This window comes from Ornithodoros turicata, chromosome 6 (assembly GCF_037126465.1).
Source record: "Ornithodoros turicata isolate Travis chromosome 6, ASM3712646v1, whole genome shotgun sequence".
Classification (NCBI taxonomy): domain Eukaryota; kingdom Metazoa; phylum Arthropoda; class Arachnida; order Ixodida; family Argasidae; genus Ornithodoros; species Ornithodoros turicata.
In genome coordinates this window covers 69,341,185-69,353,660 of record NC_088206.1, presented here as the reverse complement: position 1 = coordinate 69,353,660, position 12,476 = coordinate 69,341,185, and the positions used below count along the sequence as shown (strand labels likewise).

General features: G+C 43.8%; 1 protein-coding gene across 4 annotated transcripts; it reads left to right on the top strand.

Annotated features, from left to right (window-relative positions):
* Window positions 1–7,794: 7,794 nt before the first annotated feature.
* Window positions 7,795–12,450, top strand: LOC135397218 (steryl-sulfatase-like). 4 transcript variants are annotated; one of them, XM_064628648.1, is made up of 6 exons: window positions 7,795–8,051; window positions 8,448–8,686; window positions 8,775–8,897; window positions 8,976–9,668; window positions 10,364–10,651; window positions 12,023–12,450. In XM_064628648.1, exons 1-6 carry the CDS (start codon window positions 7,909–7,911, stop codon window positions 12,400–12,402), a joined length of 1,866 nt encoding a protein of 621 aa, XP_064484718.1. In that variant the 5' UTR covers window positions 7,795–7,908; the 3' UTR covers window positions 12,403–12,450. The 4 variants fall into 4 exon arrangements, with proteins under 4 accessions (XP_064484718.1, XP_064484719.1, XP_064484720.1 ...); XM_064628649.1 differs by having other exon boundaries at window positions 7,947–8,051; window positions 8,425–8,686; XM_064628650.1 differs by having other exon boundaries at window positions 7,966–8,047; window positions 8,425–8,686.
* Window positions 12,451–12,476: the final 26 nt, after the last annotated feature.

Genomic DNA, 12,476 nt, shown 5'->3' with positions numbered 1-12,476 from the left:
ATCGAACGTGTTTGCACCCTGCGACAGGTGTTTTCTGAAGCTGAAACTTGACTGGGGCTCGGCTTGAGGCTGCAAAGCTGGGTAGAAAGGCTGTGGCTCGGGGAAGGCTACAGGCTGGGAAACCAGGTAGGGATAGCTGAAGACAGGCTGGAATCTCGCTTCAGGAACGAAGAAAGACTGCTGAGGCACTGGCTGTTGAGGAGCATGATTGGGGACGTGCTGAACCATTGGTGCCTCAATGACAACAGGTTCGGTCCTCTCCAGAGCTGGGGCCTTGAAACTTTTGGAAGGGATGTGCACGAACTCTTTCTTAACGGACACCCCACGGCCGCTGTCTCTGTTCTTGTACCAGTTGGATATGTATCCCAGGAGTCGGGTGGCCAGAGAGAGTTTCAGACCAACGAGACCCACACCGAGCATGAGTTGCCCCGCGGGAACGGCGACCAATCCAGCGGGTATGAGGGCGGTCATGGCGGACAATGGGATGGTGGAGTCGGTGTACTCGGGTAGGAGAAGAAAAGTGGCGAGGAGGCTCCAAAGGAACAAGCGGGAGACCTGCATGATCGGACTCTGAAAGAGATATATAATTGATTGATTGTAAACATGCGCGTGGCAATACAGAATCTGTGAGATATGACAACTGAGATAACAGCACGGAAATATGGGGATAATGCTTCATCGAAGAAAAAAACACACGGAAACAGCATGCTCACGTCAGTGTGCACTGACACTGACACTGATAAGTGCACTGACACGTCGAACAAGGAGTAATAGCAGTGACGATAATGGTCATGTTGTCAGTATGGCACAATTTAAATACATGGATCTCATCCCAAGCAGCACAATGTACTGAAAGTCGAGTGCAATAGGGTGGACGGTATGTGTCTTATCAACGTTCTTTAGCTTCACGAATCTGTTCAAGGCCTTCCACCTACCCGTCCACCCGTATTACACTCGACTTTCAGTGCATTGTGCTGCTTGGGATGTCACGTTTCTCATCTTAACTTATCTATCTTACGTTTATCTCATACAGCGCTCTGAATGCATTCGACCGAGCACTCAAATATTAGTCGAATTATTTGATATTTAATAATAATAATAATAATAATAATAATATTGTCACATATAAAATATTTTTCAATCTGGCCCGCAGAACACTGCTGCTTATGAACACACCACGCCTGAATATCATATTTCTACTATATTGGAAACTCAACGAGCTACACTTCGGTTACCGATAGACATTTAATCATCGGACGGGCACCTGGCTAGAACACGGTATGCTATACCCGCACTTTGCAACTAATAATGTGCAAATAAATTTAAATTTATTTTAATTAATATTTCAAAATCCGCGTTCAAAATAAACCGGTCAAGACGTATATTTATCAGTTGATATATCATACGCTGTCAAAACAGCTTCACCACATAACACCGATCGGAGCCAGTCATCATTCAGAATGGTAGCGTTCTGTATCCTGATATATTAAATACAGGAGGTGCACGTACTTTTTTCGCAAACGAAATGCAAAGTGTCAAAAAAAGAAGAAAAAAAAAGCTGTACGCCTCCTATTTTCAACAAATAAGGTGAGAGAGCGGTATCATTCGGAAAGGTGGTTGGCTGGGAGCGAATTATCCGGTTAAGTTCTATTGTAACAGTGGATAGTTTTCTCTCACACACTCCTTCCGGTAACTCTGCACTACCTCAAAAATCACCGGAGTGCGTAAGTGGTGACACGCACGGCAAATACTAGTTAAATAGTTATTATGAGTTACAAAAAAAAAAAAGAAAGAAAGAAGCTGCGATTACAAGACAGCGCTATCTAGGCTCTCACAAGAAACAAAAGTATAAAAGCAGACGACATCCATCAACCAAAAGGACATCCATCCAGACGAATCGGGAACATCCCACGGGGCATAGAAAAAAAAAGCACGGTACAAAAATAACCCAGATTTTCTATTTTTAGACTAAAAGTCGTACTGATCAATGAAAATCAAGCGATCAAATCACTCACCTAATTATTGAACTGTCAGACGAAGCAATGTAAGCGCACAAGTTTCCACAGCAGATGACGGTGGATGCAGACGATCCGAGGTGGATTGCTTCGGCTCGCCCAAAGTTGCCTCTGTGAATCGGTAACACATTCGACAGGACTTCGAACAAGGCAAACGCTACAAAAATCACTACGATAATATTTTCTATGTTCAGACTAAATATCAAACTGATATATCAAAGTCAATCGATCAAATCACTCACCTAATGATCGAACCTAACAGACGAAGCTATGCTAGCACACAGTTTTTTCAGCAGACGACAGTGGATGCAGACGGTCCGAACTGGTCACAGCAGACGACAGTGGACGCAGACGATCCGAGGTGGATGGCGTCGGGTCGCCCAAAGATGCCTGTCTGACCCCAATTTTCTTTTTATACTCACCTCTCAGGGACAGCATGGCTAAAATCCCTCTGGGGGATTTGACCGAGGGGGTCAAATCCCCCTCAGTTTCCCCTTCCATCCCCCAACATCCTCCCTAAAAGTGAAAGTGTTCCTTCGCTCAGAATTGGGCCAGGGTGCTTTCCCCCTTCCCTCTACCCAAGGTGAATCGTTAATGGAGGGAGAAATCGTGTGCCTGGTTCTGGGTACTACAAGCAGGCATAGAGTCATATGGTTACGAAATCGATTTCCCCCAATAGATCCATGACGAAAACCCGAGACTGGGAAAAGACGAAAAACAGACGACACAACACAAAGTCTCACCAGCTCGCTTGCTTTTTAACCATTTTATCTGTATCATCCCCCAATACGTCTATTTAGGCTGATGTAATGCGTTTACTGTATAATATCAAAGACATTATCAGAGCATTGCGCGTAAGCCATTACTCCAGAATTTGTTGTGTTCATCTGTGTGCTCCTCTGTCTCGGAGTTTCATTTTTCAACATTATCCTCGTTCAATCGCTGTGTAATGCCACGTGAACAAAACACCACAACGAACGAACCAACCAATCAACCATAAATGTGATTCTCAGCTTCCCCCCCCCCCCCCCCCATCTTTTGCTAAGGATGGCAAGTCAAAAAGTGACTGCCTTTATGCGTATAGTCGCATAATTTGAATGCCTACTTGCGTTATTTATAGCTACATTAATTAATCACAATTCCTGCGTTATGTTCCCATCGCTCGTGCTGCAATGACTGTGTTGACTGTGAAGATAAGGAATTGCACAACAACAACAATAAATTATGACGACCAGATGGGGTGTTTCACCTCGGTGGTGCAGTACCCTACCCCACTGCACGTGGAACATTATGTGAAGATGATGAAGGAAGGATGAAAATACAAGAAAGCACTAAAGCGTCTGGAGCAAGCAAGTGCAATACAATCTTTTATGCACGCTTTTTTACGCATTACTGGATGCATATGAGCGGCGCAAGCAAAGCGCAAAAAATAATAATAATAATAACGAAGAAAGAGAAGAAAGAAGGGAAGAAAGGAAGGAAAGGGACATCAGAATGATTTGAAAACAAACAGTGGAAACCTCAATGGAGGCATAGCCTAGAACGTGGATTTTATTTTTGTGTGCTTAGAATTCAATAACTACAACTTCCCTTAAACGTATTTCAAGAAATGTCTAATTTCGCTGCAAACGTTAGTCGGCTATTCTTTCCCTTGTGATATATAAAATAATAATTTCTTCTATATAAGAATTCAAAATGAGTATTTATTTTATACGTTAATAAATTAGATAATCAGGCTCTTGCAGCCGCCGTGCAGGTGGCCCAGTTCGCATAATTCTGATTGCTTGTTTTATTGCCTACCGAGGAGAAATGATAAGAAATTGCCACTTTGGTGCATCTTTCGGTCGACGATACAGGGATCAGTGCACTGCCACCAAGCTACTATTTAAACAGTTTAAACAATTTAACTCGCAAGACACAAAAACACCCTATGTTTTCTCACGTAAACACATTTTAAAAAAACGCCGTGCTTTTGTACACACACACACACACACTGTGTTCTTGTATCTCATCTCATGTTTTCTTGTATATTGTAACTCATATCGTACTGTTCTCAATGCAGGATATCCTGCTCACGTTGTTCAGAACTGCCTTTTCTGTGGCACCCAATTAAACCTTTGACGCGGCTTTAATGTGAATAATTTTAATATCAACGACATTATGAATGCTACGATTGCACCGCAGAAACGGCAAGAGACGCAGATATCATCATACAAAAAAAAGAAAAAAAAGAAAAGAGAGAGAGAGCCTTGACTCCCTCTACCTATTTTCCCTAACCAGTGGTGTCTGAAGGATACAAGAAGTTGAAATGTAGGTTACGCATTCCAATACTCGGAACTTAACCTCGCTCCCAAACGTTCAAACTAGGGTGTTGTGGCAGCTTGCATTTGTTGTCCAAATCCACCTTGGCATCTGGACGGACAACTGAAAAGCGCGACCTTGCTAGCAGAAACGGGCGACGCATATAACAAAGCAGACGACAGTTCACAAAAGCAGACGACACGTCACAAAGGCAGACGACGAAAGCGAAAGTGCCTCTTTTGACTAGTGTGCAGCTTCAATGTTGACTTCCATTGCATTGCTTACCATTTTCACGGCGAAGAAAACGCGCACAGAAAGAGAAGTATGTTTAGAGGCAAATGACGTACCGTATTTTCCGGTGCATAAGGCTCACCCACGAATATTAGAGAAGTGGGAAGCACAATATTAGGGGATTTAACACCTATCAAGAGGCCGAAAATCATAACGCCGAACTATAAGAAGGCCCAAAATCATAACTACGAAGTGTCAGAAGGTCGAAAGTCAAAAGGCCGAAAATCAGGACACCGAACAATCAGAAGGCACAAAAAATAAAAAGGCCAACGAGATAGAAGACATGGGCGAGACAAGGGATCGTTTTTTTTTTTGTTTTTTTTTTCATAAGATTATGAAAAAAATTTTGCGGCTCTTTTATTAGAAATCAAATAATTGGAATGCATAGCATTTGGTGCTCGGAAACAAACTGGCAACAGAGTGAGAGAGAGAAAACGATACCATGTTTACTACAAAAAGAAAATGCCTGGTGGGTGAATGCCAGTGAATGACTTTATCACCCACTGAATGAACTGTAGAGGAGATGGTGTCGCTCTCTGCTGCATTTGGTGACTCGAACGCGAGGTGTGCGGGGTGAGGTGAGTGGGTGTGTATGACCTTTTCTTTGCAGACTGGGGAAACTTGCTTCGTGTCAGTTTTTAAGGGGTAACTTGAATGCATCCGTAACAAATAAAATGCTTCGGATGAAATAAAAAACGACTCTATGAAACGGCGTTGAATGAATCTGCGTTCGATGAAATGTCTTCTTCATCCGATTCCTAGCCCCCCCTCCCCCCCTTTTTTTTGCCATTTCATTCGACACTATTAGCACGGTCCTTTGATACTGGACCGTGCTATTAGTAAACGGGTTCACTCACGTATGCCTGTCGATTCATTATTAAAAACAGTAGAAGTCACTTCAAAATTTCGACGTCAAAATCTGCAATTTTTCATTTCTATTTATTTTGTTGAAGGATTCCGCACATATTATTCACTTAGCGAGAGATCCTTTTTTATCGAATTTGTCGGGCACCGAAAGATCCACGTTCCAAAGCGTCAGGGTGACGCTGATATAAACCATTTAAAAATAAAACGTTGAAAAATAAATCTCTTAAAAATACAACTTCCAAAATAAACGTTTAAAAATAAACCATGTAAATACCAACGTGTTCAAAATAAAGAAACTTTTTGAGACTTTTTAAAATTTTGACTGGTGGAATTTTAAGTGTTAATTTTTTAATGTTTTTCTTTTTTCTTTTTGTAAGTGTTTATTTCAGCATACACCCAGAGCGTCCTGCTAGGGCAACTTCGCCAGTAATCCTGGCGGCTCACATGTTGTGTGTGTGTGTTTTCGACCAATCATTTTCATGATATGTGGTATGAATCGATTTTGTGATACCACCGCTGCTTCAGATAGTGTCACACAGTGTTTTATCACTAGTGACGGTCATTATGACACCCCACTACTATATTCACGATATGTGCCATGAATCGATTTTGTGGGACTACCAGCTTCATACAGTGTCACAAGTGTTTTATGACTACATACGGCCATTATGACATTCCATGACCATTTTCGTGATAGGCGCCATGGATCGACATTATGGGACTACCCCTGCTTCATACAGTGTCATATAGTGCTTTATGACTACCGACAGTCATTATGACATTCCATGATATTTTCATGGTATCTACCATGACCCGACTTCATGCAGCCCAGCTGCTTCATACAGTGTCACACAGTGCTTTATAACTACAGAGGTCATTATGACAACCCATGATATTTTCATGGTATCTACCATGACCCGACTTCGTGTCGTGTCATACAGTGTTTTATGACTATCTACTAATACCACAATGACTGTCGGCAGGCACAAAACAGCGCATGGCACTGTGTGAAGCAGCGTTAGGTGCATCAAGTCGAGTCATGACTCGTATCATGAAAATAGTCACAGAATGTCATAATGAACCATCGGTAGTCTTCACTGTATGACACTCTTTGAAACAGTGGTAATCCCATAAAATCGATTCATCGCAAATATCATGTCATGGAATGTCATAATGACAAGCAGTATTCCTAAATCATCACTCGACGCAGTTTGAACCAGCTGTCGTCGAGGAAAGTTGATTTAATACTCGTACCTTGGAAACAGTCATGCAATGTCATAATGACAAGCAGTAGTCATGAATGCTTGTGTAGAACATTGCCGATAGCAATAGTAATCGAATTTGTAGTCATGATAAGAATGTCAGAAATATTGAATGCAAATTTCAGTTCGATACAGTGCATTATAATAGCTTGATTAAATTGGGTAGCGCTTGGATTAACTTGAGCGACCAATGGATTAAAATGAGCAGGAAAACGTGTAGAACATCGCCCATCAATGATCAAATGGGTTGCAATGGGTTACCATATGTATATAGTAGATTCATTACGTAGGCTTTTTTCTTTGCGTTCTTGCAGATTTATACCAGATGTATACCAGTCATACAGGCAGGGTCGAATCCAGACCCTCACTTTTTTTTTTGGGGGGGGGGGGGAGGGGGGGCGATTCTTTGTCGAAGGGCGTAGCGGGGGAGAGGAGTGGAAGAAACCTAACGTTGAACCCATAGCTAGAGTTCCGCACTCTCGGTTTTTATTGTAGGGCGGATTCAGCGTACGTCTTTCGGTGTTTCTTTATTTTCATGAAATCGGCGTTTTTCGGTGGTTTTTCTGCGTGTGCTTGTTTACCCTGCAGTTAACGGCGAATATAAATCGCAACGCAAAACCAATACAAAATTAGCCCCTGTGAAACATCACAAAATAGGAGCACTTCATTGCTCCACAGCGAAGGGGCGGTACCTAAATCGTGAAAGCAGAGCCGATTTAAGCTTAATACACCGATTGATCCCCCTAATCTTTCCTCGGACATTCATTAGTATTCGTTGTTTTACTGTTAAAACCGAATGATGAAAAAAAATTTACCGGCGTATGTTTTTCGAAGTTTTTCGGTTAAAACGAAAAACGCGGAACCCTAGCTCTGAAAATTGATATATTTTTTTTTTTATGTATTGATATCAAAGTTCGTGCAAAATATTGTGAAGGTTTAGTGTAAGAAGTCTGTTCAAATTTCCCGCAATACATAAACCAACTTCTGTAGCCACGACGCCACCTATCCAGGCTTACCGAAACCACAATTTAAAGCTTCCGACCTACCGGCAGCTTCCGACATCACAAGGGTGGTGTGACAGTATGTAAACAAACGGTGTCGTATCACCACACACGTAGCATGTACTCAGCGATTAGTGATCGATAAGCAAGCCATCGTAAGAGCAAGCTCTGATGTGCCTCATAATCGCTCATGACAATGCTTCCGTCGCCCACGGTGATATAGCGCAGCGTAGGAGCAGCAATAAAAAATTGCTTCCCATTCAAAAACAAAATTTCACGCGGAACCGTGTGGCTAAGAACCAGCGCAGATGTACGTAAGTATTACATTTATTCCAAATCCTAACCAAGAGTACGAAACTGTTTCCAAATGTCGAAGCTTCCAAAAGACGTCTGCTTCAACTCAGTCGAGATTTGATCGTGGGTCATGTGCGGCATGCTTCTGACGCGCGCGTTTTTGTCTTTCGATCGAACAAACCCATCATTATATAGCTGATACTTCCGGGAATATTGCATGAATGTTATTTGTGGTGGACAATACTGTGTAGTACTTGTGGCGTCGCGTCGCTGCGTCTGCTTACCGCAATCTATGCTCTTGCTCGTAGTTCGTAAGAGAAAGACTATTCTGTACGTATCCCAAGATCAGCTTTGACAGTACCGAGTAGTCAACGTTTACTGTTACATTTTCAGATGTATACAGTGTTTTACTACAGTTTCTTCTTGGCTCTGGGGGGTCGATATGTCCGAGCAGCCCGTCCCAACATAGTGATCCTGCTAGCAGACGACTTGGGTATCGGTGACGTGGGCTGCTTCGGCAATACCACTATTTCAACGCCTAACATCGACAGTATAGGTAAGGACGGAGCGGTCCTTACCCATCATATTTCTGCAGCAGCTGTATGCACCCCGAGCAGAGCAGCGCTGCTTACCGGGAGATATCCGGTTCGATCTGGTAAGTTCTGGTTCACCACTTGAACATATATGTTCATTGACTCTATAGGGAATTGCTTCGTTTGTTTCTATGCACGTTTTCCTTTCAGGCATGGAATCTCATTCGAGGAACAAAGTAATAATCGTCTTGGCATCGAGAGGTGGTCTTCCTACCAATGAAACGACTTTTGCAAAAGTCTTGCAACAAAGTGGATATGCGACAGGATATTTCGGTACGCACGAAACACGCTGGTACTAGTTTTTCAGTGTTGACCAAATATGACAGGAGAGACTTTGTCACAACTCCGCAGGAAAATGGCACTTAGGGCTCTACTGCTCCTCCATCAGCGATCCGTGCCATCATCCCATGAACCACGGATTTGACACCTTCTACGGACTTCCGCTCACCAACCTCAAAGACTTCGGCGACGACGGAGACAGCGTCGTCACCACCTACTATCCGCGTGCTGCCTCCGTCACCTACGCGGTCCTCCTCGTCGCCCTGACGTCCGCGTACCTCTTGCTCCGCCGCGGATGGATTTTCACAGCATCCCTCGTAGTCACCGTCTTCGTAGTCAACCCTCTCGTCGTGATTTTCTTCGTGAAGAATATCGCCGTCATCAACGGTGTCCTCATGAGAGACTACGAAGTCGTCGAGCAACCCGTAAGGCTGCCCGGAATGACGCAGAGGCTGGTCGCGGAGGCGGAGAAATTCGTGCACTCCGCGGTCGAACTACGGAAGCCATTCCTCCTCTTTCTGTCGTTCGTGCACGTTCACACGGCGTTGTTCACGCATCCGTTGTTTGCGGGGAGGAGTGCGCACGGTAGGTACGGAGACAACGTTGAGGAACTGGACTGGGGAGTCGGACAGATTCTGCAGCTGCTGAGGGAGACCGGGCAGGAGAGTAACACGCTGGTGTATTTCTCGTCAGACAACGGGGGACACATTCAAGAGGTTGGACTGGATGGCCAGCGCGAAGGCGGATATAATGGGATATACAGAGGTTCGAGACAGTGTTTCTCTCTTCTTCTGTTCAGTATGTAATACAGCGGTCACAAACACATTTGAATGGTCATTGAAATCAATTATGATTGACCTAAACGGTCATTGGCTGCTGATTCACGGCCATTTCAAATTACCATTGACTCGGATGCTGCTCAAATCAATGGAGGCTTGAAAAAATCAGTGAGGGTCCTTGACAAGTGTGACCAGGTCTCATGGTCACTGCTGCTTTAACCACTAGAGTGCTTTGGCAGTCCGAAACACGCTATGACTAATTCCGCAGTCATCAACATCGGGAGTCATCCCAAACCTTGGCACCCTACCTCAACACGTGTCACCCTCTGCCTGAGGTATGTGCGTAGCCTCTCCCTGGGACTACTCTGCGGGTCATGTGACGTGGTCATAATAACGAGAAGATAATACCCGTGTCTGACCCTACTTGTGACAAAAAAATCTCGGTCGTAGTCCGATAAGCGGACTGTCGTACTAACAAGACGAACAAGCGAGTATGTCATATTATCGAGGGTCATATTAACGAGGGTTCACTGTATACGTATAACAAAAAATATCCCAAAATCTTTTTTTCCTCCTATGTTTTCTGTCCCTACAGACACCTTTTTGTCTACTATCACCTACGTAGATGGACTGACGGATAACAAATGACTGACGGTATCACAAAGACGATTCGTGTCGCAGGTGGTAAAATGATGGGAGGCTGGGAAGGCGGCATCAGAATCCCCACCGTGATGGCGTGGCCCGGAAAGATCCGACCCGGCCACCGGGTCGCAGCAGCGACCAGCCAGATGGACTTGCTGCCCACCGTCCTGGAAGCAGCCGGAGCGCAGCATCCAGATGCGGACAGGGTCCTGGACGGCGCCTCGCTCATGCCTCTCTTGCGCAACGAAACTCAGTTCAGCAGCCACCGTTTCCTGTTTCACTACTGCGGAGTGAACATCCACGCCGTACGCTACATTCCCGAAGACAGTAAGTTTAATCGCTTCGACTGTGCATTGCTGTCATGCTTGCAGACCATGACCTAGTAGATTATAACTAGGGCCTGACTTTTTAGGGTTAAACCCGTATCCGCCCGATATTTACCCCCCGAACGAAATCCGTAAAATTCGGGTTTAACCCGAAAACATCCGGGTCGCGTGGCACACTCGTAAGCGTGCATTAAAATAAAGTTTGATAACATTGCTAAACATTAGTTCCATGTTAAGACAAATTTTTATTAAACAAAAAAAAAAAATCACCCGAATTCCTGACGACAGAATATGCTGTAACGGGATTTAACCCAAATTTTCGAATGAAAAATATCACCCGATATTTACCCCCCGAATTTGGCCAAAAATAAAACCTGAAAAAGTCAGGCCCTAATTATAACGACCATGTCATAATCTGCAACCCCCGTGAGGAGCCCATCCGCCAGGGGCGCTACTCATCGGCCCTCGAGATCTACATAATGATTGGACAATGGAAATTTGAATTTTGAACGCGGAGTTACGACTACCGTAGCAGATGACAGCAACAGCTCCAATGTAAACTCGTAGAATGATGATTAATTAACTTTAGAAAGAAGCATCTCCCGTGCTATATTCAACACTTGCACCAAAATACTAAGGTAAGCTGAAGTACAAAGTATTGTACCACAAAATAAAAAATAAAAAAGTAAAAAAATGTGTTTACAATCTATTACACAAGGAATGAAAGCATAGAGAGGAGCAGCTATATAGGTAATTGATCCTTGATTAGCAGTGATTTTTGAACGAAGGAAAAAAAATTTTTTTCTTGTACCATATGAACCGGAATACAAGTAAAACGGAGACCAGTTACAGTGATCCCTTATATAGCAATACTGGATACAGCGAATGTTTTCCAAGGAAACCAGTAGGAAGTTCAATGCAACTTTGTACTGCAGATAGTGGCCAGTAGTACATGCATGCAGAATGGGCTTTGCAATGACAGACTTGCAATATTTAGTAGTCAGTAAGCTACATTACCTAGAATACCGACACATTATTTAAAGTAATAAACAAAAAGTTTGCAGAGTATTTGTGACACATTTATGTACTGCATTTTATGACAAGTTCCATCAACCCAGGACGCCCAGGTTTATGCTCAGTGTGAGCACCGAAAAAATAAATGTCATTATCATTGTACCACAGAAGAATGTGCCTCACATCGTTACCAGTGGCATACTGCACTGATAGAAATAATAATCTGAAGCCACTGTAATAAATACAGTTATATGTAAATACCTAAAAGCCTGCAAAGCGTCATCTCCAAGAGCATGACGGCAACATGTACGTAACTAAACAGTGTGACAAACTCAACTTTTCTCCGCGTCCTTTGCAGACTCTGGCGTGTGGAAGGTACACTACCACACCCCTGACACTAGCAAGTGCCCCTACGTCTGCCACTGCCAGGGGAGCCACATTCAAGACCACAATCCACCACTAGTCTATCACCTCGACACGGACCCGTCGGAGCAACGCCCCCTGTCCGCAAACTCCGACCCCAGGGTCGGCGAGGTCCTTGCCGCAGCGGACGCTGCCGTCCGAATGCATCGCGGCACGGTCGAACGCGTCCCGCAGCAGTTCAGCTTCCAGAACTCCTTCTGGTTGCCGTGGTTACAGCCGTGCTGCAACTTTCCGCGCTGTTCGTGCAGAGAAAATGTTGACATTGAGAGAGACTTTGATATTGTGAGAAAACAAGATATTGAGTATCTATCGTGATATGTATAGAGATTGTAAAAATGATATAATATATGCTGCACTATGTCATGGTATGTTACATTGATTAAGTATGA

What these genes read in the sequence shown, in the direction of transcription:
- LOC135397218 (XM_064628648.1), top strand. Translation starts at nt 7,909, where the DNA reads ATGTGCCTCATAATCGCTCATGACAATGCTTCCGTCGCCCACGGTGAT. An exon ending in GAGATATCCGGTTCGATCTG is followed by an intron (nt 8,687 to 8,774) that starts GTAAGTTCTGGT and finishes TTTTCCTTTCAG; the next exon opens with GCATGGAATCTCATTCGAGG. An exon ending in ACGCTACATTCCCGAAGACA is followed by an intron (nt 10,652 to 12,022) that starts GTAAGTTTAATC and finishes CGTCCTTTGCAG; the next exon opens with ACTCTGGCGTGTGGAAGGTA.